Source organism: Bidens hawaiensis, unplaced genomic scaffold (assembly GCF_021521415.1).
Source record: "Bidens hawaiensis isolate Kalapana, Puna unplaced genomic scaffold, B.hawaiensis_p1.1 tig00027337_1, whole genome shotgun sequence".
NCBI classification, from domain to species: domain Eukaryota; kingdom Viridiplantae; phylum Streptophyta; class Magnoliopsida; order Asterales; family Asteraceae; genus Bidens; species Bidens hawaiensis.
The window spans coordinates 182,346-202,769 of NW_027494427.1; the positions used below are offsets into that span (position 1 = coordinate 182,346).

The 20,424-nt window shown below is 36.1% G+C and overlaps 2 protein-coding genes and 1 pseudogene across 3 annotated transcripts; 1 reads left to right on the plus strand and 2 right to left on the minus strand.

Moving 5' to 3' along the window:
* Positions 1-362: 362 nt before the first annotated feature.
* LOC143575333 (dihydroorotase, mitochondrial-like) lies at positions 363-5,781 on the minus strand. Of its 2 annotated transcripts, XM_077059737.1 has the most exons (9): positions 5,735-5,781; positions 4,814-4,851; positions 4,486-4,637; positions 3,890-4,071; positions 2,772-2,908; positions 2,506-2,671; positions 1,576-1,692; positions 1,312-1,472; positions 363-801 (listed from the first exon to the last, which is right to left on the minus strand). In XM_077059737.1, exons 2-9 carry the CDS (start codon positions 4,841-4,843, stop codon positions 604-606), a joined length of 1,143 nt encoding a protein of 380 aa, XP_076915852.1. In that variant the 5' UTR covers positions 4,844-4,851; positions 5,735-5,781; the 3' UTR covers positions 363-603. The 2 variants fall into 2 exon arrangements, with proteins under 2 accessions (XP_076915852.1, XP_076915853.1); XM_077059738.1 differs by lacking the exon at positions 5,735-5,781 and having other exon boundaries at positions 4,486-4,629; positions 4,814-4,850.
* Positions 5,782-11,050: 5,269 nt separating this feature from the next.
* Positions 11,051-11,724, plus strand: LOC143575335 (nuclear transcription factor Y subunit B-1 pseudogene; annotated as a pseudogene).
* Positions 11,725-13,154: 1,430 nt separating this feature from the next.
* On the minus strand, positions 13,155-16,812 carry LOC143575347 (potassium transporter 5-like). The gene is made up of 7 exons (XM_077059753.1): positions 16,401-16,812; positions 16,092-16,308; positions 15,690-15,938; positions 15,218-15,268; positions 14,663-14,923; positions 14,173-14,595; positions 13,155-14,090 (listed from the first exon to the last, which is right to left on the minus strand). Exons 1-7 carry the CDS (start codon positions 16,602-16,604, stop codon positions 13,228-13,230), a joined length of 2,268 nt encoding a protein of 755 aa, XP_076915868.1. The 5' UTR covers positions 16,605-16,812; the 3' UTR covers positions 13,155-13,227.
* Positions 16,813-20,424: the final 3,612 nt, after the last annotated feature.

A 20,424-nucleotide genomic window follows, 5' to 3' on the forward strand; every position in this document is an offset into this window, starting at 1 on the left:
GGCAAACTGAAGTAGCCAGGTTTTGTGACTTTGCAATTGAACTGGTTGTTCAACCAAATATTTTCTAACTTATCTCACACTAATCAAATTAATTTCTAAACTTAATACTTTTAAAATGGTTATATTTTATCCAAGTAATAAGTGTTCCTTTCTTAGAGTTCTTGTAATTTTTATGTTTACTTCTAATTTTTACATAGAATCATTAGTATAAATACTTCTAACAGTAACCAAGTTGTGGATGCTCGGTTTTTTATGTGAAACAAAAACAAGATGTCACAATTTATTTTCCAAAAAAAAAAAAAAAGAATCACATAATGTTCATAGAAAGTGACGAAATTATAATATACCAAAAAACGCAATCCAACTACTTTTTATTCATTCTCACCTTATGTTAATCTCTAAACATACAAAAGTCAATCCTAGTTCACCTCTAGTGTACAGAAGATCAGAAACCAACACGGTAACTTATGCATAGAAAGAACATAATTCGCTGTCGGTCTTTATGAAAAGAAAAGTCCTGCAGGCGCATTAACGGACTCCGCATAGTTGGAACAAAGCAGCAGCTTATTATAGGATTTTGGAAAAAGGTAAATGCGATTTAGGTTAAGAAGGTAAGTATGGAAGCCAGTCAAGGGATTCACCAGCAGACATTGGAACTATACTTCCAGAAGCATACGAGTATGCTTCCGGAACCTTCCATGTTGACTTTTTCAACGTGATTTTTCGTGTGTTTCTTGGAAGACTATAAAAGTCTGGCCCGTTAAAGCTCGTAAACGCCTCAAGTTTGTCCAGCGCACCAGCCTAAAACAAAATATTACAAGAAAAAATTTAATATTATATATTTCTATAACATGAAAAAGGTAACGATAGTCATATCTAACCCGTTTAAAAAACAAGTCATGTTCTGGGATGACCTGTTTAGTAAAACAGGTCAACCCATTAAACCGATTAACCCGATTTTTACAGCCCACAACTCGATTAACACATTCACACCTTGGTTATCATTTGTCAGCCCGCCAATCAAATTAACACGTTTAGATAAACGGGTTAAACATGCCGTGTTCGGTTTGCAAGATATCAAACGTGTGCGTGCTTTTAACACACTTAAAATCTTGCAACCCGAACATGATTGACACCTCTATGTTTGATCTCTAACGGGCCAAAGGAGTAAATTAAAATATAATTTGCCAAAAGGACAACATGTCAAATGGACTGAGATGAAACCCACCTAAAGTATACTTTTAATAAATAAACCCTCCAAAATATTTTTTGTTAAATGATTAAACTATTATGGAAATAATCCTTAAATACCTCTTCAAAAACCTTAGCATAAACAGACAACGCGACGGGAGCGTTAAATACACCAGCACATCCACACGCGCATTCTTTCCGTTGCCTGTCATGCGGTGCACTGTCCGTTCCTAGGAAAAACCTTCTATTCCCACTTGTTACCGCAGCAACAATAGCCTGCCCTACATTATAATAATAAAAATAATAATAATAGCAATAGTAATAATACAAATAAATGATAACAATAATGATAATACTTCGAGTTAGAATATAGAAAACACATACTGTGAATTTCCCTCTTGAGTACTGGAAGGCAATAATTATGTGGCTGCAATCCTCCTTGAAAAAGCGAGTTTCTATTCAAAAGAAGATGCTGTGGGGTGACCGTAGCCGCAACACAACCTAAACACCATAAATTCATGTTATAAAGGTAAAACTGGCAATCATGACCCGTTCTTAAAAAAATAGGCTGATATGGGTCAACGGTGTAAACTTGAGAGAGATTGAGCTCAAGCTCAAACGCGGCTCCGGCTCAGCTCGTTCATTATTAATAAATTAATTTATACACATTTTAAAGATAATACAAATATATACACACACACGCACATTATTTAGTTAATTTTATCACAATTTTATATATAAAATAAGTAATTATATATTAAACAAAAATTATCTAAATAATAGACCCGTTTAGGCTCACAACGCAGCCCGGACTCTACTTGTATTGACTATTGAGCTCTATAAGCTTGAGCTCGGCTAGTGATTGTTTTCAAGCTCAAGCTCGGCACACTTGCTATTTATTAATTAACTTATATACATTTTAACTATGTTTTATATATATTTCAATTATAATTTATATATAGCATTATACATATATTTAGTTACTTTTCTCATAATTTTATATGTAATAACTATTATACTAATATATAGCAAATATATCAAATAAAAATTATACAAATAGGCTTGTTTAGGCTCACAAGCCAGCTCGAGCTCGACAAGTAAAACTCGGGCTCTGGCTTGTTTATTAAACAAGCTAATTTTTAAACTCAAGCTCTATTAGCCTCAGTTCGATCTGAGCTTTTAGCGAGCTGGTCTCGAGTAGCTCACGAGCAACTCAGCTCGTTTACACCCTATGGGTGACTCAAATTATACAACAGGTCAAAATGGGTCATGCCCATAAAACTAACCAACTTAAGACAGATCAAAACAGAGTACCTTCCTCACAAGACTCAACAAACTTAACAGCATCCATAGTAGTGACATGCTCCATCACAACTTTCAATTTTGGCAACTTTTGAATCAACGGTTTTAAAATCCGATCAATGAATACTCTTTCTCGATCAAATATATCGATCTCGGGATCCGTGACTTCTCCATGAACCTTGCCATACCATCAACATTACAAGTATAATATAAGTTTAAAATATTAATTACAAATCGCGTATTATTGGATGGTTAAAGATGTAAAAAAAGGAGAGTACCAAAAGGGGCATATTAAGATTAACCATTTCTTCCAAAACAGGTAAACATTTACCGAACAGATCAGTTACACCGTCTTGAGAATTTGTAGTGGCGCCTGCGGGGTACAGTTTTACACCATACACAACTCCGCTCTCTCCTGTAAACAAACCGAACGTTCAGTGAATTGTTCAGTGGGAAGTTCGTGAATGTTTGTTTAGTTAAAACAAACGAACATGAGCACATGTATTGTTCGTTCATTTATGTTTGTGAGCATAAGCTCACTTAAATTCGTCCATTTAATTTTATTTGTTTCCGTTAGTTTACGTTTGATTAAGTTCGCTAGTTTATTTTTCTTATTATATATTTATATTCATTTCAATCTTTTAAGCCCGTTACAACTTAATCTAGTTTAAAACCATTTAGGCCCAACACATTGTTCACATTTACCTTTAATTGGTTTTGGCTCAGTTATGTTTGTTCATTAACGTTCGTGAACCGTTCATTTATACTGTTAACAAACGAACATAAACGAAACTGAAAACGAAAACAAACACATCCATTTTCTTAACGAACAAACATGAACAAGAAGAACATGTTCGGTCGATTGTTCGTGTTCGATGGTTGTTCGGTTAAAGTTATACAGACGAGCACGAACATGCTCCATTCATGTTCGTTTACAGTCCCACAAGTTATTTATAACAAGTTTAGTTGGAATAATTATAAAAAATCAAAATGCTCAACAACACGAGTTTATTTGTTTATTAATCACATTTGGTATACATTTTGGTTGAACTAAATTATGCAGATTATTAACATTTAAAAAGTGTATTTGGGGATCTATACCGAACTACCAACTAATTCTTTTATAAGTAATATAAACTTTAACATCAAAATTATTCTAAAACTCTTTTTTCTCTGAATTTAAACAAAAAAATATTTTAAAAATGTGTAAATGTTAATATCAACAAAGAATTATATTTGTATGTGTAATGTTCATATATTAAGAAAACCGTTTCTATAATCTAAAAGAATCTCAGTTAGGATTTGGTTTCAACCCGCCAACACGACCCGTTTAACAGCCCAATTCACATGAACTTCCAAAACGCAAATAATACAAATAAGAGCATGATAATCTTACTTGCTAGTTTGATTTCATGTGGACTCGTTTTATCGGTTAAATATAGCGTCATCAACGGTGTGAAATCAGTGTTGCCTTTTAATGCTTTCATGATGGAGTCGCGATACGCCACTGCAGCAGCGGTAGTTGTTACGGGTGGTCTCAAATTTGGCATGATTATTGCCCTTCCAAATTGTTTTGCACTACATGAATATAATTGTCAAAGAAATGTAAATATTAGTATTTAATTACAAAAGTATTTATGGTTCACATAAGAAAAGAATACACAAGAATCTTATGATTATATATATTTAAATTGGTTATTACATATATATATGAACTTGTGATTAGATATATGTAAGTAATCACAAAATTACATATAACAAAAGACAAAACTACCCTATGACAATATTAACATATAAAATAAATAACTAAACTAATATATAAACGATTGGTTGTTAAGAGTTCTTGAAGTTCTTAAATTTCTTGGGAGTTATGAAGAGATCCAAATCCAAAATAATAATTATATTAAAAAAAATAACCTGAGAAAGACACAACAAAAAAAAGTATAACAACAACAATAATAATAGTAATAACAATGTTAACAGAGATATAACCTGTGAGAAACAACGGCTTCAAGAAGTTCACCATCACGAAGATGAAGATGCCAATCGTCTGGTTGAGCAATCGAAAGTTCCATCCGCACACCGTAATTGTGGCTTTTAAATTGTTTGAAACCTCCAATATTTGAATTATATGGTCTGGAGGGCTATCATAAAAAATGTTACTCTTCAAAAAACAAATAAAAAGATATGTTTTTCTCATAGCTATTGGAAGTGATATATTCATCTATTGAATTGTCATAAGTGAATACATTCGCAAATCATGCAAACATTGGCAAATATAATACAAGTAATAAGTTAAAAGATTGCATCGGCTGCTTACTCTGTTAGGAAGAGCAAATGTTTTAATCATGTGTGCAACTGCAGGATCAAACAGGCAAATGAGATGATATTAAAAATTAAAATCCATCAATCAATTTTCATTAGAATCACTCTAAGAGCATTGGCGAATCCAGAACTTTTTGATGATAGTGTTGACCATGGAATCTAATACATATAAACCTACTTGCTAATTTCTTGATGAATTCTCAATGTCTATTGACTAAAAAGTGATCATGATCAGCTAAGATCAAAATAAACAAATAATTAGTTTTCTGAAATCTGACTATTGACATAAACGTCAATCATCATCAATCCATATAACTTAACTAAAAACCATCATTCCTTAACTGAATCCATAAAGTTTGTCGATTTTCTAAAAACCCCCTACCTCTCATTACCTATCTTTATTATTATTATTATAGATATTATTATTATTATTATTATTATTATTTCTTTCTTTTTCCTCCATTTACAAAATATTTTGGCTTATTAGAGTATTCTTCTAAAAGTGATTTCTAATAAATTTTTGTAAGAGTTTGACCAGTTATGGATGTTGATTGGTATATTTTTTTTCAGGTAGTTTGAAAACATATTGATTCACTTTAATTTGAAATAATCAGATTAAGAAAATAACGAAACGACTAGCAGGCATCATATAAAATAAATTCATAGATTATAAGTGTAACTAATAAACTAACAGGCAGGCCTGAACAAATTACCATATATCTAACTAAATAATATCTAACTAAAGAACTGAATCAATTAGGCTTAAAAGGATGCACAGAAGTTGAGAAGTATTTAAGCTGTGCATAAACAGTAAAACTTGAAATAATTACATAAAAAAGAATGCTTTTCCCATAATTTCAACCACCGGACTGACGGAGAGTAAAATCATCAGATAGTTGAGTTAAATTCGACTGACCGATAGAAATATTGCCGGTGACGGTGACAGTGGCGTCGGGAACTGTCGTCTCTCAACGTCAAACTAGGGATGATTAAATGGGCTATGGGCTTTTATTTACAAAGGATTGAAGAAAAATGTCAAATCGAATGCTTGACCAACTGCTCTTAATAATGTAACTAGTGCAGACTGCAGAGTAAACATTAGAGCAAAAAACGGATTATGTCACTAATCAATTCAAACATATCATTCAAATAAGTTCAATTTGTAGGTGTAAATTAAAATTTGAACATTTAGGGTTTATATACAGATACAATTAAAAAGTGATAACTAAACTTAATCTAACAAATCGATACATACCTTTAGTCGTTTAAAGCTTGATTGTTGACGCTTGACAACAAGCAGTAGCTTCAATATCGGTTGGTCGATAATGGAACCCTAAAATTATTAATATATTATTAATAAATCCTAATTAATTTAACAGGTAACAAAAATATGAGAAGGAAATGAAATATAAGTAAAAATACTCAAAATGAAGAATAATGGAAAAAGAGGTGGTTTCTTTGTTACCTCGGTAAAAAGGTTAATTGTTGAAAATAAAACAATAGAAAATAGTTATATCATAAAGAGGAGTAAGCGGCTCCGGCTAAGTGTAATATACGTATTTGGAGGGCGGAGATGGATAGAATTCCTACTCGGGGAGCGTTGGAACGAAGGAACATCAGGGTTACGGATAGTGTGTGTGTTTTGTGTGATATGGGGGAGAGTCGGCCGACCATATCATGACGGGTTGTGGGGTTGCGGCGGTGGTGTGGGAGCATATTAGCCGTTGGTGCAAAGTTCCCCCTATTTTTGGATTTTCGGTTAGAGACCTTCTTGAGCTCCATAAAACCTTCAAGCTTGGACTTGTTGAAAAATAGGCGTTTCATGGGATAATTATAATTGCTTGTTGGAGAATTTGGAAAGCGAGAAATGAAAAGGTGTTTGAAGGTAATGAGGTTAAAGTGGAAGAGATAATTAGAGATATTAAAGCTTTGGTTTTTTTTGTTTAAGTATAAGTTAAAGCATAGCTCGATAGAATGATTAAATTGGTATAACTTCATTTTCATGTAATTCCTTTCTTTCGAGGCTACTTCTAGGATGTAGAGGCATCTTGGTTGGTATTGAGCCCCATTGGGCCAAGCCCATATTGCTTCTGGGCTAATTAAGGGGCAGCTATGGTAGGATTGGAAAGGGAGGTTGAACTCCAAAACAATAATATTTTTCAATGAGGTCACGTGCTTGGATGTCTATACATATTTCAAATTTTGTGGTTTTGTTCGGTTGGGTCGCATGATAAAGAATTTAATACCAAATCCAACAACAAAAATCCATAATGAAAAGGGTTATTGGATTTAAGTGTTAGGATATAATTAGAAGTTACATTCTCTTAATAAGCCTAAGATCACCCGTGATGGGCGTTTCAAGGAGGAGAAAACGGCCTAAAGGGCGGGAAACAACGTTTTGGGAACCATTTTGGTGGCCGTGTTGTGTACAAACGGTGTGGAGGGGGAGACTTTGTCAAATTGATTATTGATAAACGGTCATGTTAATAAAAAAATCAACTTTTTTCTTATATAATTCATTTAATCCCCAATCAAAACTCACGTTTTGTCTTTATAAAATGGAATATCTCATATAATAGTGACCAACTTTCAAAAGTGTTCCAATTAGGTCACTCATGCATGTTTTTTTCAAATCGGGTCACTAAATCTTCAAATCGAGCCTCACCGATTTTTTTGTTTGTTAAGAAATAAATGGAGGATAAGACGGGGGGGGTCGGAATTTGCAATATAGGTTGTTATATTTTTTAAAAATTAAAAAACGTTAATTATATTAAAAATCAAAAATAAAAAATAAAATTCACGCCACCACTCAACGTCAACATCAAAAAAAAGATAAAAAGATTTTCTATGTGAAACAAAAATTAAAAGCGTTAAAAAAACATGTTAAAACCTTTAATTTAATAAAATATGAAAGTTGAGTGACCTAATTGGAACACTTTTTAAAGTTGAGTGACCTAATTGGAACACTTTTGAAACTTGGTTACTATTCTATAAAATCGCCCCTTTATAAAACTATCTACTTAAATTCTACAAAATTCTTCATGAATTCTCCATTTTCTTCAAATATATACAGTCGGTTTCTAGTGAATAGCAACCACACTGTCGATGACCAGGTGGGCGGAAGAGGCACTTACGAGTGCATATACGCCCATGACAAAGTATATAAAATCTCTTCATTCTCCAACACGCCCGGTCTTGAAAAGAGATTATATTGAACTATACCATTTGAGCGTGAATGCCCGTTTGATGACATATTACTTTACTGACATGCCGAGATGCAAGAACCTAAAGATTTTTAAGTGTCGATTTCGGATGTCTAAACGTTTATTTTTTCACATTACTGAAGATATGGAGTGCCAGTTTGATTAATTTCAGCAAAAACCTGACACGCGAGGGACGCAGGATTACTATATAACCTAAAGAAATATAAAACTAAAAAAGTAATGTTTACATATATGTTTCGATAAACATGTATATATGTTTTAATATAATCGGATGAGAGGAAATCATCTAATAATATACCTATGGTTTTTTTAAAGAGCAAACTGTGGTTTTCGTCCATGTGGTTTGTCCAATTTTACGGTTTTAAATAGTTTTAAAATTGTGATTTTCGTCACTGTAATTTCAATTTACTTGCAATTAAACCTGAATTCACTAGCCCCGGTAAGTTTGGTCGTTAAACTCATCAACGTGTCCCTCACGTGAGGGGCAGTTTTGTCTTTTTCTCCCAAAATAAACCCCAATCCTAATTCGCAAGCCCGCTCACGTGTGGGGCTAGGTTGTATTTGGAAAGAAAAATGACAAAATTGCCCCTCACGTGAGGGGCACATTGATGGGTTTAACGATCAAACTTAACGGGGTTAGTGAATTCGGGTTTAATTGCAAGTAAAGTGAAACTACATGGACAAAAATCACAAATATGAAATTATTGGACTAAAACCGCAAATTGTGACAAACCATAGGAACGAAAACCGCAGTTTACTCTTTTTTAATTCCATACCCAAATAAACGATACGTAAGTTTTGTATTTGTTATTAGAAAAAAACAAAAGAAATTAAGAAAAAACAAGAGACATCATACTATGATAAATAAATATATTTGTTTAATAGTCGCTAGTTCATGATTAATTATTGCCAATAATAGTCTAATTGTAATTACAAATTTGCAATTTAACATACACAAATTATTATTTAACACATAGTTAAGAAAATGGAAAATAAACTAACCGTTAACAGTTTCCATATTAAGACAAGTCGATTTCGTTGCATAGCCTGCCATAAACCGTCGTTAACTAAGTATCCAACATAAAGGCCAAATAGGCTTTCTATTTTAAGTCTGTCTTTAGTTCCTTAATGTACAAACATTGAAAAGGCCAATAAACTCTACATCTCCAATCTTCCTAATTGGACATATCAATCTTCAATTTCGCTCGATACCAAACCCACAGACACCCAAGAGAGCTTTTATATCCTCGATCAAGCCATGTATGGGTTTTTCTTCAACAACCAATGCATTTCGGACCTTCCACAAACACCAAAATGAAGTAACAATAACCTCGTGTACAACTTTAACCATCTTTTAAGAACTTATGGATATCCAAAAGGTTTCTCTAAAATCTAAAATCTCATTTAAAGATCACATGCATTGTGATACGCACATTATTTAAAAAGTCTCATGGTCGAGCTTCATTGTTTGGTAAATGTAATAATTTTGAACTTATGCGTTGTCAAATAAGATTAGGTTAGTGTTAAGTTATTCGTGTGTGAGTGAATTTTGGAACCTTTTTTTGTCAAGTTCGGTACATAAAGGATAAAAAGGTTTAGGTTTTAGTATTTTACACGCATAGATGTCTAACAACTATGATCACTGATGGACCTTCACCAACGAACTACTGACGATCTATATTCACTGGGAAAGTTCTGGCGGATTTGTTCATCACTAAACGCCCGCTATCTGTAGTAAAGTAAATCTTAAATTACAATACACTTTACCATAACCTAATTACGTAAGTTTAATTGTTATTTCAAGTGGCGATGTTATCCATAAAGGATAAGGGTGACACAATTGTTAAACCAAAGATTAATAATTAGGTAATCCTGGCAACCTAAGTTTTGCAAACGAATAGTTCAAATATGAAGGTTTGATAAATTCTTTTTAGGTTTTGTTTGGTAGCACTCATATTACGAGGTGAACACGTGCTTCCTCAAAATAAAATCAATTAAAATATCCTTTTAATCCAATAATTGTTGACACCATTACCACAATTACAAATTATTAAATTAATTAGTGACCTAGTTAGTAGGGACCATTAGTTACTTATTGCAAGCCATTTTCTCTTTTAGGGTTTTATAAATTGGTCCTTCTACTTTGAATCAAGCATTTTAAAGTAACCTAACATCATTAATAACGGCTTTAACGCAATCAGTTGCAGGAAGACTCTGAAAACTTACCATCAGCATATAACCCATCTTACGCTAGTTCGTATCCTAGAAGAGTGGTGTTCTACTCAATTAGTGACATACAGTTGTTGGAATCAAACTAGGGACTCCCATGAGGTTTCAATAAAATTTTCGTCACACGCTCGTCTCACACTTAATCTAACTAGCATTTTTCAACTGAACCAATGATCATCAACATGAGAGAGCTTAGCTAATTAGATATGTTTGTCTTTGGATGCTTGCTAAGATGACTAGGCTATCTAATTTTGCAAGACGGTCTTGATCGAGTTGAAGATCTAAAGCGAAACTAAAATGTGAAGTTTTTTTACTTTAGAATTACAATAATTGACAAGCATTAGTAACCCAATAGTAAACATTAAATTGAATTATAATTCTACAATATGCTACATGTACTATTCAAAATAGACGAGGACATGATCTTTGTTTGTATTGTTGGTTCATTATTTATAACAATTTCTGTCACTCTCCTTTATCTAATTATAAGTTATGTTTTATGCTGAATATCAACCGTTGATTTCAAGATGTCGTGAACGATCGATACTGGTGGTAATATATTAGGTTTTAACTAGTGGTGTGGCCAGGTCCGCACTTCATAACATCATCAAATTATAGTTTTAAAGTAATGATAAAGACTCAACACTATAGATGATGGATGATATATATGTATATATAACTATATATAATAACTTTTGCATATAACATTGGAGACCAATTGATATAAATAAAACAGCAACGTGTCTGTATTTTAGAGGATCAAGATTTACTTAACCAACATGGTTCACAGTATAGGATCTAATCCTGAGGTGTTAAACACATATGATGTTAGCACCGGTGCATCGATATCTCAACAAGATCCTGAAGTGATCAAGGAACAAGATCGATTGCTACCCATCGCGAATGTAGGTCGTATCATGAAGCAAATCCTCCCACCAAATGCAAAGATCTCGAAAGAAGCTAAAGAAACTATGCAAGAATGTGTGTCCGAGTTCATCAGCTTCGTGACAGGAGAAGCTTCGGATCATTGTCGAAAAGAGAAAAGAAAAACGGTAAACGGAGATGATGTTTGTTGGGCGATGTCCAGTCTCGGGTTTGATGATTACGCTGAACCTATGAAGTTGTATTTGGACAAGATTAGGGAACTTGAAGGTGAAAGGGCTAACCAAAATGAAGGGAAAGATCGTGTCGATCATCTTCGTAGAGAAAGTTCGGCGGATTACAGATCTGCAGGTAACCAAGTTACTAGAAAAGTTCCTCTTTCTTCTTCCCCTAATCTTATAAAATTCACTGTTGATGATAAAAGCAATAGATGTTAGGGTTCATTTTGGAGATATGTTTTGGGGTTATTTTAGATGTGTCAAGGTAGAGTTAAAAACTTGTATGATAGAAGATATTACACCAATTTGGTATTCCATTTAGCCTCTTTTTGTGTTAACTTTTGAAGATGTTGTGTTCTAATCTGGGTAGCTAGGTTATTTTAGTGTTAAATTTCAAAGGTATTCCGTTCTTCGATCCAGATAGGTCTTTTCGTGTTATTGTTTTATATTTTTGAAGATATTGTGTTCTTTGATCTGGCGAGGTTCCGTTTGCGCTAGTTTTTCTTAGGGTTAGAAAATGGAGTTTGTGTATCATATTCGAGCTTCTATCAGTGCGAAGACTGACTGTTTCGATTTTTAGCTTCCAAAGTCGATTTTAACAAGATCATGATTCCTTTTTTTCTGAAAGAATTTCATCGAGTTATAATGTGTGTGCTTATTGTGAGAACTCTATAAACATGGGCTTTAGATTTTGTGCCTGCAACATAATTGAAGATTATTGATACAATGAACATCAAAATGCATGTGCCCAAAATAACCATGGACGAGTGATTTGATTTCTTTGTATCCCGTGACCATTGAGCGTTGGATTAACTCGACCCTCACAACCTTCTGATGCTTATCACCCGACTTCATAGTCATATCTAAACCCGTAGTTCATGATGGGGTAACGTACTATGTGAAATTACCTACCTAGCTAGCTAGTTGTCAAATACGATTATTAGAAATATGCCAATCACTCCCAACAATCTTGGAAGAAGAAGAAAAGTCCTGGCTTAGAATACCATATAATATTAAAGCATCCAACATAGATTGGACAGTATCTACAATGTAAGATCTAAAAGTGAATAAACTAGTAGAAGCTAGTGAAACATCACTATCACACTCAACTAAATTAGTAAGCCCACTTGAGATAAAAAAAAGACTACTTTTTTGAAGACTCTAGAAACCATTTAACACCACTTTTATGGCCTGTCACTTGAATTAACTTATTATCATCCGTAATCAATATACAGAGATGAATCGGGCCCACGGCCCATACTAACAAAACCCTGAATACTGTACTTCTGTATTATCCAACAATATTACATACCTTGAAAATAAATCTCAAATCATCTAGAAAAGCAATCAGCAGCTTAAACTTTAAGTGATTCTAACGTTGAAATGTGACAAATATATGGTCTAGTTTGGATATTATTTAGGTACATAGTATTGCAATTTATTGGGGTTGGCAACTGCTGCTTGTGGAAGTTAAGTTGTATGGATGAGAAGGGTGTCCTGAAATGTGTGTAATGTTCAAGAAGAAAGCACCACATCATGTATGACAGTACCTCAACAACTTAGCCGAACGAACATGAGCAAGAGCGTGTTCGTGTTTGTTCATTTAACTTAAGCGAACACAAATGTCTAAGTGTTGAGAGTAGTTGCTTAGAGTTAGGAGTATAAGATATTCTGCTTTAATTAACGTGCTAGCAGACGTAGGAAACATTTAGTCTAACATATTTTCTAGCATTCTGTTATTACTTAATAAAGACTATTTAAATTCTAATGTAGCATACTAGCGTTCAATAAAGGAAGTAAGTTTCATCTAGTTGAAAGAACACAAGTTTTACTCTACACGAGCCCATTCATCCTCGTCAGAGCTCGTAAGTCATTCCAACCTTCAACATCCTTTTGTGAGGAATTTCAAACACGTTATAACTTTGCCTCAAGTTCATCTCCATGAAATTATAAGCATAATCGATGATAAACTTTTTCCCAATTGAAGACCCGACCCTTGAGACAATCTCATGCTCGCCTACTAAATGCACGACTCCTGTTTGCCAAGCTTTGTCCAGTTTCACCATATCCTCCTGATCTGCTAAACCGCCTGGTTGTGGTTCGACTCCATAGTCATATTCAATGAACTCTTTCAATCTTTCGAATAAAATATTTTCAAACGACTCCTTTTCATTGTGTGCATCCTTGTACCCGTACCTCACCACACACCTAAAAACATACAATCCATTTGGCTTCACTCTCCGGAACAAGAACCTCTCTTCTGGTGCCACCCTACTAATTGGCAATGACTTGACGGAAACAAACACAACCACCGAATGTAAACCAGGAACATTGTCAATATAGTGTTTAAAGATAGGGGGAATGCCATGGGCAAGCTCCGAGTAGAAGATTGCAAGTCCTCCCATACGACTCATGTTCGTGCCCATAACAATGTCTTTTATGGCTTCTTGTGATACTTTGTGGCTGAGCTCATAATTGTATTTTCCTCGATAAACATAGTTCCAAGTGCACATAATGAACACTAGCACAACCGCCAATGAAAACGGCAAGTATCCACCTTCTCCAAATTTGTATAGAACTGCGCTTAAGTAGATGTATTCCGTGGAGCTAATCACAAGTACATATAAAATCACGAGAAGTATATTGGTTTTCCAAACAACGAGCATGATCATTACCATGAATCCAGATGTGAGCGTTTCAGCAAATATAACCGCAATACCTTCACCGATTAAGTAAAAAAAAAAACAAAATTAATCACACTCTAGCTAGCACATATTTGGAAAAGGATTGAGTAATTTTACCGTAAGCATGGCCGATCTTTTCGGTAGTTTTGAATGAAACAGTTACAAGAACACAGCCAATCATTAGAAGATAATTCACTTCCGGTATGAAAACCTGTCCTTCATACTTAGCTGATGAATGCAATACTTGAACACGAGGAAAACACCCAAGTGAAAGCCATTGCTTAATAATGGAAAAAGTCCCAGAGATCATAGCCTGACTTGCTATAATCGCCGCCATAACAGCCACCACAAACACTGGCCAGTACAAGGCATCTGGAGCTGATTTATAAAATGTGTCTGCAACTTCATCCTGATGTTTTCTTAGCCATGATGCCTGACCACTATATGCTGTTATTAGAGCGGGATAAACCACACAACCCATGCTTATTTGTATGGATTTCACAGTGAAGTGTCCAAGATCAGCAAACATGGCCTCGGTTCCTGTTACATCAAACCAGATTACTAAAAAGTTATAGGAAAACTAAAATGAGTATCATGAACAGTGTACCTGTAATTGCAAGAACAATGCCACCAAGAGAAATCCATCCATCTTTTCCGTTTCGTTTGAAATAATCGATGATGTATTTAGGGTTTATGGCTTTGGCGACAGAAGGGTCAAACTTGATGAAATTGTACACGCCTATCCCAGCAATGAGTGTGAACCATACGCAAATGATGGGGGCAAAACTGTAGCCAACTTTATCGGTTCCAAATCTTTGAACCATGAACAAGGTTATCAAGATTAATACTGATACTATTACGATCCTCCCTGCATCAATCCGCTTCCAAGGTGTTAGCAACTTAGCATACTCGTGTTTTCTTTTTCGCGACAGGAAATTGAACTTGATATCATAAATTGAGGCTCTTGGTTTCGTTGTCTCACTTCGTGTGTTTTCTATTTCTCACTAGTTTATTTTAAAATTGTAAATTTACAACCTTAGATAGCATATATATCAATGAGTAGATACGTAAAGTATTACGCCACGTCTCAACTTTACCTAGTGTTTAAATGTTGTACAACACAAAACTACAACACAACACAACTCTAATATCAAAAACTTACCTTCTGTCATGGCATCAGTTGCTTCCTTGAGTCCTGATACAGCTGATAATACTATATGGAAAACTTAACTTGTTAAGAACAACACAATTAAAAAGAATTCAACTTTTTTTATTAGTAGATGGTTTATGATTCAACTATGCATCGATCGGTATTTTTCTTTCTTGTACTTTTAGGCAGTTTGCCATACGGAGTTCAGTGAAAAATTGTAAGTGACAGGTGAAATTTAGTGAAACCCCCATGGAGTTCGCTTGTCATGACCCTAGCTACGTACTTACCACACAAACTGAACCAAAAAAACTATAAGAACTTGCATGAGTTCTCATCTTGCAGGATAGCAAACTTAGCAGAAGTATAAGATCTTTCAAAAAATGCCTAAAAGTACGTAGTTGAACCTTAGACCGCATACAAATCCAAAAAATTCAATCAATCATAATGAAGGAAAACGATAAAATCAGTTAATTAAAGTAATCACCCGAGATGGAAGGAGTGAGAATGCCGTCACCAATGACCATGGAAGTCCCAAGCATGGCAGCAAATAGGAGTGCAAACTTGGCAAAGTTTGTACGCTCAATATTTTTCTTGACCTTTGACGCTATTGTATTACGTTTGCTCGGTAATTCAAGTTGAAAATTCGAGACCTCATGGTCCTCTGGTTGTTCACTTGGGATTAAGCCTACCTTTGCATATCTACACAATTTCGAGTACAACGCAAAAGTACCTCCTAGAATCCAAGAAAATACACTATTAATTTCATTATACACCAACTCTATAGGTTATGTTATCATGTATCTTACGAAAAAGCGAGACAAACATAACGGCTAACACAATAAATCCCATCTCGTCTACTACAATCAAGGAGGAAATTAATGCGTACCGTCACCATTATCGTTGGCATGTAAGACGATTGTAACATACTTAAGAACAGGAATTACAGTGATTGTGTAAAAGATAGACAAAACGCCCAAAATGTCATCTTCGTGTTTGATCCCATCACTAAAGGTACTTGCGTACACGTACAAAGGTGATGTGCCAATGTCGCCATAAACCACTCCAATGCTTTGAAAAGCAAGTCTGAGTATCACTCTCCAGTCCTTCAAACAATTCCATTTTCCAAATATTAGGGACAAAGTTAAAATGTCGGTAATAATTGAGAGAAAAAAAAACTAAAAACTCGCGTGCTAACCTTTGTGTCATGGTGACCATGATGGCCACAAATTTTAGCAGACTCGATATCTAAGGAATCGTGACGCTTCAAGCCAGTGAGTTGTCTTTCAGTAAGTAGAATATCTGGCGTGTGTTCGGAGTGGATCTGTTCACTGTTTTCTTCTTCTTCTTCTACTGCTTCGACGTTGCCAGAGTTTCTGTTGCTACATCCGGTAGAAGACATATGCTATGTTCGTTTTGGGTTTGATCCCGGAGATCAAAGCAGTCGTTGTTGTGTAGCGACTAGCGAACACTTTGGATTGCAGAGAGTGAGATCGATGTGGGTCTGGATCTTATTTAGAGGAAAAAGATGTAGTATTTAGTGGTTCAGCTTGATCAACTGCTAACTTAAAGTCAGGATCTTCAAAAGAAAGCATCAAATTCCCTATTCATTTTTTAAAAATTCATTTCACATTTAAAATATGAGTGTTACACACATATAGCGTTTAATTTCTTTACGATAATTCATTTACCCAATTCTAACGTATTTGTGAATATCAAAATATTTTTTGACCATTTCTACAACTCGGCATTCGGCAATTGTTTTCTTGTTCTTCTTATAATTGTTTGTTAAACGTGTCCAATACTAAATCAGATTGAAGGCTTCTAGAATCTCGGAGAATATTTAATATAATAATTATTTTATTATTATAAAATAAGTTAATCTTATTTTATTTTAATCCCATTTGTTTTGGATTCAAATTATGTATTTGAGTTAGTATAGGATTAGGAACCGTGGGTTTATATATACCATTGGTTCTATGTGTTAGTAATTATTAAGTTTTTCTCGTTTGTCGTTTTCTTAATAAAAGAGTCGATCGTGTGTTGATAAAATCTCGTGTTCATGTTCTTGATTCACCCGCTAAAAGTTTAACATTGTTAGGGTTGTTATATTCAAACACCACCCCCATGGTGTGTTAAGAACTCTATATGATTCGTGTGAGGGGCTATACGAGTCGCATGCCCTCACATGACTAAATAATGCACGGATGACAACTTTTCCAGTCTATGTGGGTCGTATAGCCCTTATTCTAGCCATATAGCTTCAAACACCTGACACTCTCCAACACAAAATGACAAAAAATTTGTGCCTATACAACGTGTATAGCCCCTATACGAGCCGTATAGACGCATATGGTGTGGGAATAACGGATAACCTATATCAATTGTTATATAAGGTTTTAAAATCAATCAATCAATCAACCATACCCAGTGGGATCCCACCAATAGCAAGCTATAAGTAAGATCTGGGGAGGGTAGGATGTAGGCACACCGTACCTCTATCCAGATGGGATAGAGAGGTGGCTTCCAGGGAGACCCTCGGCTCTAAAAACATATGTTTGAGGGAATATAAGAGGAAATTAAAGTTTAACATTAATATAATTAGTAATAGCCCGTAATAAAATTAAAACTACTAATAAATAAAACTATATAATATATGACATTAAAATAGCGTAATGGTGTGTGACCAAAATAAGGTAAACAGTAGCCCCTTTAATAATTCATATCGCCCTAAAATCCTTAGCTTTAATTCTACGTCTCCAAGAACTCCTATCCTCAACCATGTCCTCTGAAAGGTTTAGGTCTATTAAATCCTGCCTAATCCTCTCCTCCCAAGTCAATCTAGGTCGGCCTCTACCCCTCCTCCCCTCTATAGTAATGTTTTCTACGATTCTAACAGGATTCGTCGTCTGTCTTCTCTTCACATGACCAAACCATCTCAGTCTCCACTCTCTTATCTTGTCGGATATGTTAGCTACCTCTAATCTCTCCCGGAACACACCGTTTCTTATTCGGTCTAACCTCGTGTGTCCACACATCCAACGTAGCATTCTCATCTCTGCTACCTCCATTTTCCGTACTTGCGCCTTCTTGATGGCCCAACATTCTGTACCATACAACATTGCGGGTCTGACAGCCACCCTGTAAAATTTTCCCTTTAGTTTAGCTGTGAATCTCTTGTCACACAATATGCCTGTGGCTACTCTCCACCTACACCATCCTACCTGAACTCGATGGGCCACATCACTGTCTAATTCCCCATCACTCTGAACAAATGATCCTAAATACTTGAACGTCGTTACCTGCGGGACTACTTGCCCGTCAATGGTGATATGGATATCCTCATTGTCAATTACCCCACCAAAGTCACAGTGTAGGTACTCCGTCTTAGAGCGACTAATCTTTAAACCTTTTGTCTCTAGGGTTGTTCGCCATTCCTCTAGCCTCATGTTTAGATCTTGTTTTCTCTCAGCAACTAACACTATATCGTCTGCGAACATCATGCACTATGGGATTGTCTCCTGGATCGACTTTGATAACTCATCCAAGACTACAGCAAAAATAAACGGACTCAGCGCTGACCCCTGGTGTAGGCCTACCTCGTCAACGGTGATGTACAGGCAGTTCTTCGACAAGCTAGATGACGAAGACAAGGAACGCCTGGAAACGGTCTACGCCTCGATGGAAGGGTTCGACGGCAGCACAAACACCCCCCTGGGTATCCTATCTTTCCCCGTCACTCTTACGGACGGGAATCACTCACGCACAGAAGATGTGGATTTTGTCGTGATGAGGAAGCCACACCACACATACGACATTCTCTTCGGAAGAGACGGGATGGCAAGATTCAACGCCGTGGTATCTTCAGTCCACGGCATGATGGGATGGCCAACAGCTGAGGGTGTAGCGATGATCACCGGCATTCCCCAGGTATGCATCGCATCTGTCTCATCTAAACCCAAACCAAAGATGGCTAAACCAACCATCACTGAACCGGAAAGATGGGCCTTCAATGGCAAATACCCTGACCAGGCCGTTACCATTGGCCCAACAGTTGTTGATCCCACACGCACCTTACTCAAACGCTTACTACAGAAAAACGCTGACATCTTCGCGTGGACACCAGCTGACATGACTGGTGTACCCCGAAGTAAGGCAGAGCATAAGCTCAAGTGCGATCCGGCTGTTACGCCAGTCGTACAAAAGCGCAGAGTAATGGGGCCAGAACAAACTAACGCGTGTAGAACCCAAGTCAAGGAACTCCTTGACGCAGGCATCGTATGCGTTAGCAGATATCAAACATGGGTTGCAAATCCCGTTATGGTACCGAAGAATAACAAACAATGGCGCATGTGCATAGATTTCAAGGACTTAAACAAAGCATGCCCCAAAGATTGTTATCCGTTACCCGAAATTGATCTTAAGGTGGATTCGTTAGCACCGTTTCGCCTTAAATGCTTCCTGGATGCGTATAAGGGGTACCATCAAATCCACATGGCCGTTGATGATCAGGACAAAACCGCTTTTCGGACGCCCGATGGCACATTTTGTTATCAAATGATGCCATTTGGACTTAAGAATGCCGGGTCCACATACCAACGCCTGATGGACAACCAGTTTCATGCTCAAATTGGGAGGAACTTGGAAGTCTACATGGATGACTTGGTCATCAAAAGCCCTGACGCAGAAGCGATGTTGAAAGACATCGAAGAAACTTTCAACACGCTCAGGAAGATAAACATGAAGCTCAACCCGAGCAAGTGTGCCTTTGGAATGAAAGAAGGGAAGTTCTTGGGGGTCATCGTCACTAAAGATGGCTTCAGAGCGAACCCTGAAAAGGTCGAAGCCATTATCAAAATGGAATCACCTACTACCATCAAACAGGCTCAGACACTGAATGGACGACTAGTCGCACTTAATCGCTTTTTGGCAAACCACGCGGATAAGTCGTTTCCTTTCGTGTCAACGTTGAGAAACTGTTTAAAGAAAACGCACTTCCGCTGGACACCAGAAGCGGAAGCAGCTTTTCAGGAGATTCGGTCACGCTTGATCGAACTCCCAACGCTCACAGCACCAAAAGCGGGGGAGGAGTTAATCCTATACCTTTCCGCAACAAATAGAGCAACCGGGGCGGTCCTGCTAGTCGAACGGAAAGGCATCCAGATGCCAATCTATTATGTCAGCCGTATCCTAACAGACGTAGAAACCCGGTACTCTACCCT